The 17,681-nt window shown below is 65.9% G+C and overlaps 1 protein-coding gene across 1 annotated transcript; it reads left to right on the top strand.

Annotated features, from left to right (window-relative positions):
- The first annotated feature begins 5,918 nt into the window (after nt 1-5,918).
- On the top strand, nt 5,919-17,185 carry TGM2 (transglutaminase 2). The gene is made up of 13 exons (XM_068416451.1): nt 5,919-6,065; nt 8,403-8,582; nt 10,222-10,464; nt 11,567-11,685; nt 12,284-12,412; nt 12,530-12,710; nt 13,615-13,750; nt 13,868-13,971; nt 14,084-14,323; nt 14,483-14,755; nt 15,542-15,702; nt 15,956-16,092; nt 16,399-17,185. Exons 1-13 carry the CDS (start codon nt 6,056-6,058, stop codon nt 16,553-16,555), a joined length of 2,070 nt encoding a protein of 689 aa, XP_068272552.1. The 5' UTR covers nt 5,919-6,055; the 3' UTR covers nt 16,556-17,185.
- Nucleotides 17,186-17,681: the final 496 nt, after the last annotated feature.

Here is a 17,681-nt window from a genome sequence, read left to right as displayed (position 1 = left end):
TGAGGAGCTCGCTTAGTGCATAAACCCGGAGAAGGAGCAGATGGATGTGCCTCCTCCTGCACCAACGTCCCTGCAAGCCACCCAGGGCTGGCTGTCCCCACACCAGCCAGCCCAGCGTGCCTGCCCCCTGTCCCCGCACACGTGGCTGGTGCCAGCCGTGCCCACCTGGCCTGACAGTTCCCTCGCGCAATTTTCTGCTCTCCTGACAGCTGACGTGTTGTGCCATCCCATCACACACTCGCCCTGTGGCTCAGCTCAGCCTCCCGCTACCAGCCCAGCACACACGTCCCACGCCGGACTCGTGCCGAGGGTCCCCTCCCCACTGCTCCGGCGTTCTTACCGTGTTTGGGTGATGCTGTCGTTGTGTACGAACCCCTCAGCATCCCCTGGCCTCGCCTGGAGAGGTTTTGGCAGCGGGGTCCAGGCGTGCCAGGCAGCACCCCTCACCCTGCGGGCTGCCGATGGACCCTGACCCACGGCAGCCACGTCCCAGCTTCAGGACAGGCTGCGGGGGGACTGAAGGCTGCGAGGAGCCGGAGGTAAATCCAGGAGGAGCTGGATGTGGGGTTTAAGAAATAAACTCAGGCAAAGCAAACACCTGGAGGCTGGAAAGAGAAGAGAACAGCCAAGGCAGGACCGAGAGGCACCAGTCCCGCAGCAGGATGGGTGCTGGGGCCGTACCCAGCCCCTCCTTTGCTGCACACCGAGACGAGGGTCTGACAGTGTCGAGCCGGGGCAAACCCAGCGAGTTGGGGGCATTTTCTAATTTGCCATTTTTGAGCAGCAGCAGCAGCGTGGTTTGGAGACTCCTCACATTAACATCCTAATTCCTCAATAAAATGCTGGGGAGAATCAGGGAAGAAATAATTACTGACATGAATAATAAATGCTTCACAGCTGCGACGCCACTGCCAGGAGCACCGGCAGGTCCCCAGGGGACAGGGGGGTCCCTGGGTTTCAAGGTGGGGTCCCTGGGGCACAGGGACCACTGAGCTGGGCCAGTGCTGGCCCGCATTCGCCTTCACTCAAGCCTGAGGTGGTGGGATGCCCGACCCAGCCGGTGTCCCCGGGGCAGGAAGGTGCTGCCATCAGTCCACTCTCCTCCGCCCTCTCCTTTCTCTCCCCCCTCTGCTGCTTTCCTTGGCTAGGGAAAAGTCGGGACTTCTTAAATTTTAGTTTTTAGCTTCAGGGGGCTAGCACTGCCCATGGAGAAAGAGAATAATCTTCCAAAACAGACGGAATTCAGATTCTTCTGAGTAAAGCAAACAATGGCTTTCCTGTTGTTCTTCTTTTTCCAAAAGAAAAAAAAAAAAAAAAAGGATATTTTGCAAATCTTGAGATTAACCGATAACAGGAGGGAGAATTTCCAGCCCCTCGCTGGAGGGTGACCCGTTTCCTCGGAGGAGCCCCGTGCTGGGGCTGCCCTCAGCCCCACAGCTGGGTGCCTCCTACCAAAAAGTTTTTGCAACATTCTGCAGAAATTTTCTTATCTCTGCTGATCCCTCAGCGCGTGATTTATGACTCCAAGTCCGGCCAATTAAGCTATAACCTTTCCAGAAAGGCAAGTGCAGGAGTTAATCAACGTCTCTTTCCCACCCATGAAATGGCAAAATCATTTGTCAGGGGCTGGCGGGTGGCCGGGTCCGGCGGGGCCGGGGCACGGGGAGGGCAGCTCCACGGGGCCCAGAGAAATACTTTTTTCCAAAGGAAAAAAAGTGATAAATGTTGGGTGCAGAAGACGACAAAACGAGCCTGGAGCCAGCGACAGGCCGTGGGCCGGGCAGGGACGCTGGGGCACTGCCCTCCTCTCCCTCGGGGCAGCCGGTACCGGGTCGGCGCTGAGCGGCGAGCTCCGGCTGAGGTCGGCAGCTCCACTCTTCCTCTTCCTCCTCCTCCTCGCTGCCGGGCTCCCCCCAGGCCCTGCCCTGCAGACGCGGGGGCAGGAGGGACGCTGAGTTATCATCAGCCACAACGAGACAGAGCGAAGAGGAAGGAAGAAACGGGCAGGGCGAGAGGCACCGGGGCTGCAACGCTCCCGCCAGAGCCACGGCCGTGCCCTCGTCCCGGGCAAGGAGGAAAGGGTGGGCAAGGGGTGGCGTGGCAAAGGCGCAGGGACAACCGCAGGCGGGACGGCACGAACCCCCCCAGACGGGTCCCCCAGCAGTGCTGGTGCCAGCGGAGATGCCGCGGGCCCCTTCCCGTCAGGGCAGCCCCGGCGCCTGGCTCGGCTGCAAACAGCCGCGGGCGGCTCGAGGCGCGGGACGGGGACTTGGCCCGCGCCGCAAACGCTGCTGTGCCTGGATTTGTCCTGGGGGCAACCGAGGACCAGGTGTGGTTTCAGCAGGTAAACACAGAGCGAGCCCTTAGCGCGAGGGGAAGCTGAGCACGAGGCCACACGGCTCCGTCCCCGCCTGCGCGAGGGTTTCGGACGCGGCTGCGAGCAGAGATGGCCCAAAGCAGCTTCGTTATCTGCACGCTCCTGCTCCGATGGAGCAAACTCAGGTCTCGCCCGTCATCAAGCCGAGGTGGCCCTTGTGCTCCTGGGGAGCTGCAAGGTGGCCATAAAACATGAAAAAAACAAAGAAACGATCAACACCGAAGGAAAACGGGAAGGGTGAAAGATAACGCCAAAGGGTCGGACTCCGAGGGCCGAACGTAGCTCTGGAGCTGGCCAGGGTAAGGCGAGCCCGGCTGCCTCCCAAAATCCCAAAAACTGGCAAACAGGAGCGTGCCGGTGCTCGCCCAGGGGCCTGGCGGGCGCCAACCCCCAGGAAGCCGCTGCGGGGGCAGACTGGCACAGGCGACCCCCTGTCCAGGGGGAGCACATCACTCGCAGGCGAGTCCTGGGGAACCACGAGGCATTTAAATCCCAACACGTGCACGCGCAGAGGGGCACGGAGCCGTGGCCGGGGAGCGCAGACCCCCCTGGTCCTCCCACAAACCCCATCGGATCCTGTCGGCAACGGGGGCGGTGGGGCATCGCTGGGAGAGGCGCCTCGAGGAGCCGGACCCCGGGGGCAGGAGGGCTGGGGGGTTTCCAGCAAACTGCTGGGAAATGACGCTGGGAGACACTGGAATTCAACTCGCACCAGGTTCAACCAGTTCGGGTTGCAAAACACTGTGTCCCTGCTCGCAGCTCCCCCCACAGCGGATCCGTGTCCGTCCATGCAGCACCGCAGCCCACCCGGCTGCACCGCGGGACCCTGCCGGAGCTGGGACCAGCCCATGGCCAGCCCGTGGCCACCAGCACGGAGGGGCTTGGCACGGCTGGAGAATCCCCCTCCCCTGCCCACAGGTCCCATCGCCACGGGGAGCCCTGCCAGAAGCCCCCTCCCCAGGGGCACGGCGGGCGGCAGGGACACCCTGCCCCAACCCTGCCCAGAGACCGAATAAACCCAGAGACGTGCAAGAGATTTGTGTTTCTCCTTTCTTTTAAATAAAAACACGGACTCGGCCTGAGAACAAAGACGGTGACATAACAAATTCCTCCTGAATCCCCCCTTCCGAAGCGGCCGGAGAGCCTGGCCCCAGGCCTTTCCCGAGAAGCCGGCTGTCAGCTGGCCCCTCTACTAGCCACGCTGGTCCTGTGCTCGGCACTTCTCGGTAACAGCCTCTTGGCTCGGTGGGTGCCAAGAGCAGCGAGCCAGAGCCCAGAACCGCATCCGACGCCGCCAGCACATCCCTCGTCCCGCCCCGTGAGCGGACCCTGCGGGGCCGTGACACCGGAGCACACCGAGCTCCCCGGACCCGCCCCGGGGCCAGGTGGAAAAACAATCTGCTTTTCCTTGGAACAGCCTCTCCTCCTCCCAAAGGACAGGCTGCCCTTACGAGCCGTGCCTGCCACTGGTCCTCAGCCCTCGGCTCGCTCCCTTACCAGGTACAGAGCAGCTGCAGGATTTTCCCCCCCAATTTGAAGCATTTTTCCACGCTCGCAGATCAGAGCTCCGGCATTCAAGGGACAAGTGCCGCGTCCTACGTGCCAGGGTCCCTATGGTCAGCTACGAACGCTCCCCGCCGGCCCCGTCATCACGAGCATAAAACACTTCCTCACCCTTTAACATTTTCCCGAAGTCACATCCCAGCCCTGCCGCCCCCTTTCCGGACCCGCCACCCCAGCGCGGAGCCCGGGGCAGGGACGGTGCCGGGCTCCCCGCCAAGGGGCTCCGGCTGCCGGGGTCACGGTGCAAGGTGGGGAGCAGACGGTCACCTCGGCTGCGGGAGGCAGCGGCTCTGCCAAGGGCCACGCTTTGGGGACCCCCCCGGGGTGGAGGCACCGCAGGCAACCGGGCAGGTCCGTTAAAGCCAGCTGACAACTTAACAGGGCGACTCAGAGGAAGACACTGTCCCTTTTCACGGCTTGTTTATCTGCCTGCACAAGAGACTGAGTCAGGATGTGCGGGCGCAGCGGGGCTGCCAGCCTGCCCGGCACACACCCAGGAAAGCAAACAGAGGCTCTGCCTGCGCGGAGCGGGGAAGGCGAGGGACCGGCACGCTTTGAAGCGGCTCCAGGAGCGGGGTGGGTGCGAGGGAAGTTGCAGTTCTCCACTGAACACCTTGAGCAAATGAGTTATTTTGGGCATCCAGCAGTGCAAACACCCTCTTAATGCAACCTTGTCTTACTAAGGAGAGTAAAAACAACGCCATCGGTGTGGTTGGCCTCCCCCATGCAGCATTTTCCAGTGCCTGGGCAGACAGATGCCTCTGCGATACGTGGTCGTGAGTGAGGTGGGCACTAAAGCTGGAAACAAGGGAGGTTTCCTCTCACTGAGGTGCTGGGACCAAGCCTGGGGCTCCCCAGACAGCCCCGGGGGACAGCTGGGCCCCCAGGGACAGACACCGTCAGTCGTTCCCGCTCTGTGCTTGGCCAGAAAACCAGGCAGAAATCAGTCCCTACAGCCTGGCCCTGCGCACCCCAAACACACCGACACCCCTCACGGCCACGAACCGCTCCCGCTCCCGCGCCGAGCCAGGAGAGCCTGTTTCCCATCGCTCTGCGGCGGACGGTGCCGTCACGGGCTGTTTGTCACACGTTACCCGGAGGAAATTAAACACATCCCGAGCGCGGGCCCTCAGGCTGCCGAGGGCTTCCAGAGTTCACGTGCAGGAAGGAGAGCAGGCTCGTACAGGCAGAGCTGGACCCTGCACCCTCCGGCGTGAGCCCAAACACACCGGCACGTCACCGCCGATAGCTCACACCACGTGAAGGAAAACCAGTAACTAAACCCAGCCTGCTCCAGAGGAGAAGCTTCTCAAGCCCTCACTTATCACAAGCCCTGCTGCTGCACCCCCAGGACCCCACGGAGGTGTGGGGTCTGTGCCCTCTGCCCCCGCCAGGCGGGTCACCCTGGGGGAGCACAGGGAGGGCCAGGCCAGGCAGCCCCAGGCAGGGCTACTGGTAGCCCATGGGGCCAGAGACCCCCGGGCAGGAGGGGGACGGCCGGTGCGTGGGGCAAGGGCTGCCAGGGAAAGCTGGTCCCTGCTCCGTGCGCTCATCCCCGTGGCACCATGCACTGGAGCAAACAGCAAAGCTTCCAGCACATTTTCCCCTCAAACAGCAAAGTTTCCAGCACATTTTCCCTTGTCCACCCCGTCTCTTCGGGACACACTGACGGGAAGGGGGTCTGGCCGCTGCAATCCCGAGCAGCCGGAGCCCTGCCAGCACGGCCGGGTATGGAGATAAGGCACGGGGGAAAGAAAACTTTATAAGGAGAAAACATTCCCCCAGTTTCTGGCACCTCGGTGTGAGCTGCACAGCCCCTCTCCTCCCCCCACTTTTTTTTTTCCCCTCCTCTTCACCGGCCGCGTTCCCAGCGCTGCCGGGGGGGCCCCGGGGGCCGGCAGCGAGGGGGGCCGGGCTGGGCGGGGGCTCAGCCCCGGCAGCCTTTTTTTTTGGGGGAGGTGGGGGGTGAGTTGTTTGAACTAGGTGGGACCGAAGCCGCTCCGTTTCCTGGAAACTTTGTTTTCCCGTTCGCTCCGTCCCGGCCGCGGGGGTGTGCGCGGTGCCGTATAAAGGGAGCGGGCGGCGGGCGGGCACCGGGACCGGGACCAGGGCACCATGGCCGAAGGTAAGAGCGCAGGACGATCCCCCGCCGCCGGTGCCCGGGGCGTCTGGCCCGCGGGGAGCGCTGACCGGCCGCGGCTCCCCCCGCACCTGCCCGGCAGCCCCGGAGCGCGGCGGCCCCGCAGCCGCCCGCCCGCTGTCCGGTGCCGGCACCGGCTCCCGGAGCCCGCAGTAAAGCGCGAGGGAACGGGAAGGGCTAAACCCGGGTCAGCAGCGACGAGACCCGCGCGGTTCGGTGCGGTTTGGGGGCCGCTCCCGTGGCTTCCCCCGCAGCCGCCCCAGGACGGAGCCTGGTGCTATTTAAAGCTTTCGGAGAAGAGCGTTGGCAGCTGGACGGGTACCGCGTGCCGCCGTCCCAGCCCGGCTCCAGGAGGGTTTCAACCCGCAATAACGCTCCAGCCTTCAGAGACCCCCCCAGCAGGTGTCCCTGCAGGGTGGCGTGAGGGGGCAAAGCCAGCCCCCACCTCCCGCAGAGCTGTGCCATGCCCGTGGGCACACAGCCCTCGGCCGAGATGGCATCGCTCTGCCCCGGTGCCCAGCGGCACCACGGGCTGTCCCAGCTCACCCGGCTGCCGGCACCGCAGCAGCGATGCCAGCGCAGGGCCCTGGGGTCGGGCACTGGCACGGGCGCTGCCAGCTCCCAGCACGAAGCTGAGCCGCTGCACCCCGGGCAGCCCTCGCTCCTGCACGGCCGTGCCTGGGACCCCGCTGCCCTCCGCACGCCCCAGCGTCACCGCAGCCCCCTCCCTGCCCGTCTCTGGGCACTGACCAGTTGGGAAGAGGCGCCTGCGCTTTGAAAAACTCTCCACTTTTTGCTGAACCCACTGAGGACGCGAACCCTGGGTGACTGGGACAAGGAGGAGCCCCGCTCCTGCTCTCCTAACACGCTTATTTGCAACGAGTTTGGCTCAGTGTCAGCGAGGTTTGCACTCACACGGTTCGTGCGCTGTAGCACGGAGCTGTGTTTCTGCATACAAGGGGGAGATGGCAGGGGAAAGGTCCTTTCTGTGCTCTGTCCCCGCTCCAGGGTCCCCATGGACCGGCTGGAGGGACCTTGCCCTTATTTACAGACAGTCCCAGCTGTCTGCAGCAGCTCTCGCAGTGCAGTGGGGACCGGTGACGAGCCCGGCCACACGCTGTGGGGTCATAGAATCACAGAATCCCAGACTGGTTTGGGTTGGAGGGACCTTAAAGCCCATCGAGTCCCAACCCCCTGCCACGCGCAGGGACACCTTCCACCAGACCAGGTTGCTCCCAGCCCCATCCAACCTGGCCTTGAACCCTGCCAGGGAGGGGGCAGCCACAGCTGCTCTGGGCAACCTGGGCCAGCGTCCCCGCGCCTGGAGAGCCAGAGTGGGGTTTCCATTTAGCTCTGGGAACAGCGAGCTCAGGGTCAGCCGTTCCCCTTTGGCACCGGCCCAAGGAGGGCTCGGTGACCACCACCGCTGGCACGCAACGCCAGGAAGGGCCCGGCCAGGGAGAGCTGCGGCACGAGCTGAGCATCGCCCCTCACGAGCCGCCCCGGTCCCCGGCTGGCGCTGAGCTCGCCGCGTGCTCTCCGGCACCGAACGCTTTTGCTTATTCTGGCAACTAACCCGTCTGCCGGCAGAGCACTCACGGGTCGCTGGCCCTGAGCGATGATGAACAACATCACATCGCTCCAGCGCAGCGCCCGGGGCGGTGGGGACGTGGCCGCCGGCTGCTCCGGCACACAGCCCTGCCTGCGGCGGCGGGGCTGGGGGCAGAGCAGGGCACCCGCGGCCGGGGAGTCAGACACCCTCTTTGTCACCGAATTCACGGTTGGTCTCTCCGATTTGTCGGCAGTCGCGGTGCAGTGAAGCTGCCCGGAGAGCTGCCTCCAGCCTGGCTGAGGCACAGAACCGTCCCTGGCATTTCCTGGGCACCCGGGCAGCAAATCCTGGCTGACGGGCCCCTCGCTGCCCAGAAAGCGGAGATGAGCCCTGGGCTCTGCTCCAGCACTGGATGCCGTGAGCCGCGGACCTGGCACGGCTCTGGCAGCACACGGTGCCCCTCCGCCACGGTGGTACCGTGGATGGCAGCACCCTGGCACAAGAAACACGGCACAGAGCTCGGCCGGGAGGGCAGCGCTTTGCTGCAGAACCCCTGCCCAGGCGAGCTCACAGCCCTCAGAGCCCCCCAGGAGGGATGCTCAGAGGCTGGCACAGCCATGGGCCCTGTGGCAGGGGGAGAACAGGGCTGCTGGGGCGGAGGCGGCTGCCAGGGCCCAGCGCCAAGGTCTGAAACCCCAGGGCTCAGGGTGGGGGTCCCAGCAACCCCCCTGCGTGGCAGAGGGATGAGCCGTGTGCTGCTGCCTTCACAGATCTGGTGCTGGAGACGTGGGACCTGCAGTGCGAGCGCAACGGCCGGGAGCACCGGACGGCGGCCATGGGCTGCCAGCAGCTGGTGGTGCGGCGGGGACAGCCCTTCGCCATCACCCTGCACTTCTCGGGCAGAAGCTACGAGGAGGGGGTGGACAAACTCGCCTTCAACGTCGAGACGGGTGAGTGCCGCCGTGCCCTGCCCCGGGCAAGCTGCCCCTGCCCGCGGGCTCGCCCCGTGGCACCGGCCCCATCCCCTCCTGGCAGAGGCTGGTGCCATGCACAGGTTTTATACCGAGATGGAGAGAAAAGGGAGAACCAGCTCTGTACCGAGAGCTGAAGGGAAGCGACACAGAAATAAAACAACAGCCACCGCTCCCATGGCCGGGCAGGGGCTCGGCCCCCGCCAGCTCAGAGCAAAGGGAGAGGAAACTCTTTCTTAGGCAAGAGTTATTTTGGGGCTGCAGCGTCCTGCTGAGTAACCAGGCCAGAGCTCAAAGTGAAACTGCAGCCGGGTTTCCTCACAGCGTAAAAAAATCTCTTTTTCTTTTCCCCTGAAAGCTCTGACCCCGCTGTGGGGTGACAGACACGAACCCAGCACCCCCCGGCTTCACCCTAAACCAGCAGCTCCTGGTCCCAGCACGGCCGTGGTGGGGGTCCCCTCCCGCTGCTCAGACCCCGCCAGGTCTTGCTGCATCCCCGAGTGATCCCAGGCTGGTTTTGCAAGCGAGGAGAAGCCCCCCCAGCGCAGCCCCTGGGGCTGGCAGCGGCCCCGGCGCTTGCAGCAAACGGGACAAGGGTGCTGCAGCTCTCGCGAAGGCGCGTGGCCCCGCCGAGGTGCCACCAGGGCGGGGGCTGCCAGACCTGCCCCCCGGGATGGCGAGACCACGTGCCACCTCCCGTGGGAACAGGGAACGTCTCCACACAAAAACAGAGCCGTAGTTTTACCGCAGGCGCGTTGAGAGCCCAGCGATACTGTGGGTGTTGCAGGGAGGAAGAGGAGGAGGCAGCAGGCACCCATGGCCGGCCGGCCCCGTGGCTGTGCCAGGCTGGCCCTTGCCAAAAGGACACAATTAGCTCAACCCATCCTCCCCGAAAGGACAGAGAGGAGAAACTGTGTCACTCCCATGAGCTCATGAGTATTTTTAGTGACTTGCCTGGCGCCCTGCCCACGCTGCGGGCGAAGGCTGGCGGGGACCAGCCCGAGGGGGAGCGGGCCACGGCGGCACCGGCTGCCAGCCGGCCCCGCATGGGCACCGGCGCTGGCATGGCCATGAGGCCACGCTCGGCTGTGGCCGGGCGTCCCCGGGCACCGGGAGCCGTGCTGGGAGCCGGCTCGGCGCAGGTGGCTTGGCTGCAGCCGGGATCACGCTGTCCTCGGCCCCGGCCCCGCGGCCACTGACGTAACCGCTGGTGTGGGATGTTTGCTGCAACGCCTGAGGGTGTGCGTGCAGCGGGGCCCCTGCGAGGGCACCCTGGTGAAGGGGGTCCGGGGCTCGCCAGGACCCCCACGCCACGGGACCGGGCTGCGCGGGCACAGGGACCCGGCGGCTCCGCTCCGAGAGGCAGAAGTGGGTGCAGCGTGGCCCTGGGGTGGGCACCGGGCTGAGCACCCCTCTCTGCTCTCCTGGCCCTGGGGCACCCGTGGGGCGAGTCCCTCCCTCCTGCCCCTTCCCAAACAGCAAGGGACGCGGCCGGGCTGCCCCGTGCCCCCGGTACCCCACAGACCAAACACCGAACGCTCCTGGGTTGCCAAAGCCAAGGTCTGGGCAGGTCCCCTTGGCGCAGCCCCCGCAGCACCGACGTGCCCCTCCTTGGCAGGGCCCTGCCCCATCGAGACATCGGGAACCAAGTCCCACTTCGCCGTGACCGACTTCCCGGAGGAGGGGGGCTGGAGCGCCGTGGTGCAGCAGCAGGACGGGGACTCCCTCTCGGTCTCACTCTGCTCCCCCCCCAACGCCCGCGTCGGCCGCTACAGCCTCACGCTGGAGACCTCCACAGGCTACCAGGGCACCAGCTGCCACCTCGGGCACTTCGTTCTGCTCTTTAACGCCTGGCACCCAGGTGAGGTTCACACCCTCCTGAGACCAGGGGCTCCTGGGTAAGGCAAACACGAGCCACCCCCCAGCTCTGCCAGGGCAGCGCATCCCCGGGGGTCTCACACGACTGCAGACCCCAGGTGCCCCCAGCCCTGCCCTGAGCTCAGGTCTAAGCACAAATCCCCACTTTGCCTCCACCTCCACGTGGTCCCTGCAGCAGGTCGGGGCCACGAGCACCATCTCCCACCCCAGGACACACACAGCCCCTTTGCCAGCCCCCCAAACCCCCCGTGCCCCGTCCAGGGTGCCCCACAGGAGCTCACCTCTGTGGTGCTGGTGTGAAGCCCTGGGCAGCCCCCGGCAGCAGCTCCCGACTGAGCAGTGGGCGGAGGAAAAGCCCTTTATTGCCCCAATTGCCCCCAGCTGGCCCGGCCCTGCCCACCCCCAGCTGGACACCCCGCTGCAGGGACGAGCCCTGGGTGCTCCCGGGGGTGTTGCTGTCCCGGTGACACTGGGGCAGCCTGGCAGAGCCGGGGGCTCAGCGCCGCGGGGTTTAACGACACAAACAGTGGGATTTCCATCCCTCCGCGTCCTCCCCTGCCCCGCAGGGCAGTCCCAAGCCCTGCTGCCCCCCAGCCCTGGCCCGACACAGCCCGTTTCCTGCACCCCCAGCGCTCGGTGCCGGCCCCGCCGAGATAAGGGGCTGTAGGAAGCGTGGCTCGCCCGGCGCTGGCGCGGGGGATGTTCGTGTTGGGTTTTTTTCCTGCAAACATTTCCAGTAAATAGTGATTTTTCCAGCGGTAACTGCTGTGTGAGCAAAACGGCTTCGGCTGCGACCTCAGCCAGCGCTGCCGGCCCCTCTGCTCGCTTCTCCCACCGGGGAAAGACCCGGCTCCGCGAAACAAAAGGGAGGAGAGAAAGAGAGAAGCGAGGCAGAAGGGAAAAGCAAAGCACGAGCGCGCTGGGCATTTCCCATGAGCTCAAACCAAACGGGGCTGAAATCCCACTGGAGCAGTCCCAGCCCCGCTGCCTCATTCCCCGCCAGCTCCGTCCCCGGGGAGGGGGAGCCCTGGGTGGGGCGGGGGGCGCGGGGCAGAGCCCCGTCCCCATCTCTCGCTCTCCCGCAGAGGACACGGTTTTCCTCCGCGACGAGGACGAGCGCAGCGAGTACGTGCTGTCCCAGGAGGGGCTCATCTACCAGGGCGCCCGCGACTACATCACCTCCACCCCCTGGAACTTCGGCCAGGTGAGCGGGGCAGGGACCCCCGAGACCCCCAGGACCCCTGGCCGAGCCCAGCCCATGCAGCCCTGGCACTGCAGGGCACAGGGGCTGGTGCCACGTGTGTCCCCAAACACAGCCGTGGGGCAAACAAACCGAGGCAGAGCGAGGGGCACGTTCCTGCACGGCTCCCGGGGGCCACATGCTCCTAATCGGGGTGGCCACGCTGCGCCAGGAGCTGGCCCCTGATAACACACTCCCCGGTGCCGTGCTGGCCACGCCGATAAGGCAGCGCCCGCGTCCCGGGCTGCAGCCCCCCACGGCCACGCTGGGGGAGCCCGGCCGCCCTCCCCGAGCTCGGGGCTGTCCCGGAGGGGCTGTGGGGACGGTGGGAACGGTGCCCATGGCCCCCACGGGATCCACACCTCAGTTCTGGGGAGCGCTGGGACTCACACGGTGATGGGAAATCGGTGGGGGCAGGTCCGTGGCTGACCCCTGTGCTCCTGGTGCGATGGGGTTGAAGAGGGGACATCACAGTGGGTGCTGGCTTGGGGACAGGGGTCCTGGTAGCCCTGCTGTGGGTCATCGCGGGGACCTCACACACCTTTTCTCCCCCCCACCCCAGTTCGAGGACGACATCTTGTCCATCTGCCTCAACCTGCTGGACGCAAACCCCAAATTCCTGAGGGACCAAAACCAGGATTGCTCCCGCCGCAACGACCCCGTGTACATCGGCAGGGTGGTGAGCGCCATGGTGAGTGCCACCCGCATCCCGGCGAGCTCTTGCACGGCTCCGGGATGGCTCATGGGGGTGACAGCACGTGCGAGCTGCTCCTGCCCCTCCATCCCGTCCCCTCTCGTCGTGCCGCAGGTAAACTGTAACGACGAGGACCGGGGGGTGCTGGCGGGGCGGTGGGACAACAATTACGAAGACGGGATGAGCCCCATGGCCTGGATCGGGAGTGTGGATATTCTCAAGAGGTGGAAGAAGTTCGGGTGCCAACCAGTCAAGTACGGCCAGTGCTGGGTCTTCGCTGCCGTGGCGTGTACTGGTGAGAGTGGACATCCCCCATCTCCCCTTCCCCGTGTCCCCCACCCCCTGCCCTCCACCCGCGCTGCAGCAGGAGGGAACCGCTGGGGCTGGTGCCAATCAGCCCGCGATGATTGCGTGGCAATTAAGCTCTGTTATCCTAATCCATCAGGAAATGAGGGGAAAAAACGCCAGCCGAGGGCTCTGGCTTTTCAATCAGCGCTGCCTGCCCGAGGGAGGGGCCGGCTGCATGGCACAGGGGAAGGGAAGTGGCTTTAAGGTCAAGTTTGCAATGAAGTCCTGAACCCACTGAGATCCAAACAACTTCACCGCCAGCGGGGCAAAACAGAAGGACAATTCCCAGCTCGCTTCCGCCGAGGAGCGCACGGTTTTGCCCTGAGAAAAAAGCTGCACGAGCACGTGGGCATTTATATATCACAGCCAGACGAGAGCCTTTTTAGAGGAGAGAAATAGCAGAAAACTAAAGTGGATTTTCCGCGACTCGCAGGATTTTATAGCCTGCCTTTGAAGCGTTATAACTGCCTCCCTGCTCCCCAGGGAGCCCCGCTCGCAGTAAAAGGCAGCTGGGAGATTAAACAAGGGGCTGCAGCGTGCTGCTGCCCGCGCACTCCCTCAAAAGCCCTCGCAGCCGCTTTTGAGCCTTTTTTCTCCTGCACTATCACAACCCGCCAGGCTGCCGGTGCCACGTGCCGCCCGTCTCGCCCACGGCGACTGCGGGAACCGGCTCGTCCTGGGGCTTGGTCCCAGGAAGCCCTTGGAGAGGGCAAGGGCAGGGCAGGAGCTGAGCAAACGTGGGGCTCCGTGGGACGGGGGCTGTGCCAGCCCGGGGCTGCCCGGGACAGGGGCTGTGCCCCCCGGGACCCCCGGTGCCGGACCCCGTCCCACCCTGCCCTGCCTCCCCGCAGTCATGCGGTGCCTGGGCATCCCCAGCCGGGTGGTCACCAACTACAACTCAGCCCACGACACCAACGGCAACTTGATCATCGACCGCTACCTCAGCGAGACCGGGGAGGAGGACCGGCGCTCCAGGGACATGATCTGGTGAGCGGCACGGCGGGACCCCAGCCTGCCCACCCCCGGGGCGGCGTTTGCCCCCTCCCCGGAGCCCGGCGGGCGCTGGGGGTGGCTGAGGTCCCTCCATCCTGGCTTCCCTTGCAGGAACTTCCACTGCTGGGTGGAGTCCTGGATGGCCCGGCCGGACCTGGCCCCCGGCTACGATGGGTGGCAGGTGCTGGACCCGACCCCGCAGGAGAAGAGTGAAGGTACAGCGTGCGCCACCCCGCGCCCCAACCCCGCGGGTCCCCCCCACCGCAGCCGCATCTCGCCCCCGCGGTGGCCGAACCCGGGCGGTGACAGCGGCTCCGCTCCCCGCAGGGGTGTTCTGCTGCGGGCCGGCCCCCGTCAGGGCCATCAAGGAGGGCGACCTGCAGCTGAAGTACGACATCCCCTTCGTCTTCGCGGAGGTGAACGCTGACGTGGTGTACTGGGTGGTGCGGGGCGACGGGTCGCAGAAGAAGAGCACCCACTCCTCGGTCGTGGGGAAGAACATCAGCACCAAGAGCGTGGGCAGGGACAGCAGGGAGGACATCACCCACACCTACAAGTACCCGGAGGGTACGAGGCGGCAGCGGGGTGGCTGTTGGGAGACAGAGTGGGGAAATGATTAATTAATGCGGTAACTGCGCCAGGAGGGCTCCAGGGATGGGGGCAAAGCAGCCCGGACTGTGCCCCCCCCATGCCCCCTGGGAACCACGTTTTTTTCATGCACCGCAGGGTCTGAGAAGGAGAGAGAGGTGTTTGCGAAGGCCGAGCACGAGAAGAGCTCTCTCCGGGAGGAGGACGAGGGGCTGCACCTCCGGATCAAGCTGTCGGAAGGCGCCAACAACGGCTGCGACTTCGATGTCCTCGCTGTGGTCACCAACAACACGGACGCCGAGCGGCTCTGCAGGCTCATGCTCTGCGCCCGAACCGCCAGCTACACCGGCGCCGTGGGACCCCAGTGCGGCATGAAGGACCTGCTGAACGTCACCCTCGCGCCCCGGGCTGGTGAGGGACCTGCTGGCGGGGAGGGGGGTGCTGGGGGCTGTGGTCAGGCCGGCGACGGTCAGTTCAGCTGCACCTCTGGGTGCTCTGTCAGCGATGGCACCTTCGGGGGCTTCCTCCGTGTCCATCTGCCTCCGCGGATTTTCAGTCTTTGCTGGGAGGAGCCGCGCTGGGGCGAGGGGCTGGGAGGGCTCCGAGGGCTGGACGCAGGCACTGCCATCGCGTCCGTCGCTCTCGTCCGTGCCCCTCTCCTGCTCTTCCCTGTGCCGCTGCTTCACGCGCAGCCGGCGCCGGGCTGGTCCCTCGGGCAGGGTTTTCCCACACCAGGAGAGCGGGGCTGGCCCCGGGGCAGCTGGTCCCAGGCTGGTCGCAGCAGCGCTGAAGCTCTCGGTGGCTCCTCCTGGGGCGGGTGTGACATCTCCCCCAGAGCCCTCCCGGCGCGGGGCCGCGGAACCTTCCTTGGCCTCTGTTACAAATTGCGTTACCGCCTGGTAATTAACCCAGAGGTTTGATTTATGTCAGTTTTCCACAGACCCTTCAGGGCTGGGAAACGTGATCCATCTGCTGCCCTGGAACAGGCTCGTTTTTAATCGACGCCAGGAGCTGCTCCGCTAATGGGGCCCGTGACGAATGCGGCACTCGGCGCCGCGCTATTTATTGGGCTGCATTAAGGGGATGAGGAACGTGCCGGCTCTCGCCGCCGCGGAGGGGAGCGGGACGCTGCAGCCAGGTGCCAGCGCTGGGCTGGGGAGGGGGCGAGCCCTGACCCCGCTCTGCTTCCCCTTCCAGAGCAGACCGTGCCCCTGCGCATCCTGTACGAGAAGTACGGGGAGAGCCTGACCCAGGACAACCTCATCAAGGTGGTGGCTCTCCTGACTGAGTACCAGACCGGCGACGTCGTCGTGGCCGTCAGGGATGTCTACATCCAGAACCCGGAGATCAAGATCAGGGTGAGGGCCCAGCACCCTGTCCCAGGCGGGTTTGGGGGGGCCATCTCCCAGTGATGGGGTGGCTGCAATCACCCTGGGGGCTTGGTCCCAGCGACCTGAGCCCTGGGGCTGGGGCCACTCCACCATGGTGGGGCTTGGGCAGCAGGACCTGCATCCCCAGGGACCCGCCTCAGCCCCGCCAGGCTCGGGGTGAGGGGAGCCCCGCAGCCCCCGGGCACGGTGGTGCTGGGGGTCCAACCTCTCCTGCCTGCAGATCTTGGGGGAGCCGATGCAGCAGCGGAGGCTGGTGGCGGAGCTCAGCCTGGTGAACCCCCTCGCAGCCCCCCTGAACAACTGCGTGTTCGTGGTGGAGGGCGCCGGCCTCACCGACGGGCAGCAGATCAAGGAGCTGTAAGAGCTTTTCCTCCCTCCTCCCAGCCCGGGTGGGGAACGGGGCGGGGGCAGATTGGTGCGCCCAGAGCCCCCCCAGGGAGGGCAGCCCCGGGGCCCAGCTCCGCTCCGGGCACAGTGGGGCTGCGCTGGTCCCTGCGGGGGGCTCAGAGGATCCCTGCCCCACACCTCGCTGGGGAGGGGGCTCGGCCACGCCACGGGGGTCCCGGCTTCCCAGCGCTGTCCTGCGGCACCGCAGCCACAGGGAGGGTGCCGGGTGGCCGGGAGGGAGAGGGGCTGCCCCGCTGACCCCCCGTCCTCCCGCAGCGAGGAGCCCGTGGAGCCGCAGGCGGAGGCCAAGCTCCGGCTGGATTTCGTGCCGCGCCAGGCGGGGCTGCACAAGCTGATGGTGGACTTCGAGAGCGACAAGCTGACGGGGGTGAAGGGCTACCGCAACGTCATCATCGCGCCCCAGCCCAAGTGAGCGGCCCCCGCGGCCCCCCGCCGCAGAGACCCTGCCTCCCCTCCCGCTCGGGGCGCGCCGGCCCCCCGCTCGCTTTAGCCCAGGACGGTCCCAGCGGCGCGTGGAAGGACGACTGCCGAAGGCCAGCCCGACCCCAACGCGGCGGCCGCGGTGCCACGGTGCTGTGGGGAGAGAGGGGCCGGGGGCATGCGGGGGTCCTGCGGCAGCCGCTCGCTTCACCACCTTCCCCTCACCCTGCGGGGTGGCAACGTCCCCGTCCCGCGTGTCCCCCAGCCCGGGCAGCCCCCCGCTCTCCCCAGGCCCCAGAGCAGATCTCATCAGCCAACGAGCAGAACGACCCTCTCCAGCCCCGCTTGCCCCTCAGCCGTGTCACACGGGCCATCGCCGCTCTCTGAACGCCATTCGGTAAAGGCTGTGTACTGTGAGCACGAAGCTGTTTATACGCCCTATACATCTATTTATAGCCATACAAATACACACTGCTACAGCCCCGCTGCACGGGCAGAGCTGGGCCCCCCTGCGATAGCCGCTCCTGGCACCGCAGACGCCGCGCAGTGAGGGACGGGACGTTACCTTGACATGAAATAACTACGCAAGCACTGAATAAAACCTCTATTTTTCACTTTTAAAGCCATTCCAGCTCTTGAGCGTCCTTCCCGAACGGAGGCACCCAGCAGCTCCTCAGCAGGTGGGGGGCGAGTTCCCCCCAGCCCAGCCCCGAGGCTGCGGGTGATGGCCGGGGCTGGTGTGGCCGCACTAAAGCCACGCTGTCACCTCCGCTTCGGGGACCTCCCTCCGCCCGAGCTGCGGAGCTGGCACAGCTGCCAGCACGGCCCCAGAAAGCGCAGGCTGGCACCCGAAGCACAAAAAACCCAACCTGGGAGCGAGGGCGGAGGGGTGGCCGGGCACAGGGGTGCGGGAGGAGCGTGCGGGTTTGTCTCTAGCCCGGCAGAGGGGTCAAGGCACCGCTGAAGAGCGGCACTTCCCACGCCAGAACACAACCTCCTGCCCTCTCCCACAGCCATCGTGGGAGCCTGCCTGCCCCTGTTAAACAAACACCACAAAACCATCCCAGCACGGGCGGGCTCCAGCTGCAGCCGAGGGTTCCCACAGCCCCACGCGGCCC

The sequence above is a fragment of the Nyctibius grandis genome, chromosome 19 (genome assembly GCF_013368605.1).
Source record: "Nyctibius grandis isolate bNycGra1 chromosome 19, bNycGra1.pri, whole genome shotgun sequence".
In the NCBI taxonomy this organism is placed as follows: domain Eukaryota; kingdom Metazoa; phylum Chordata; class Aves; order Nyctibiiformes; family Nyctibiidae; genus Nyctibius; species Nyctibius grandis.
Note: the sequence above shows the minus strand (reverse complement) of the source record. Positions and strands in the feature narration are given on the sequence as shown.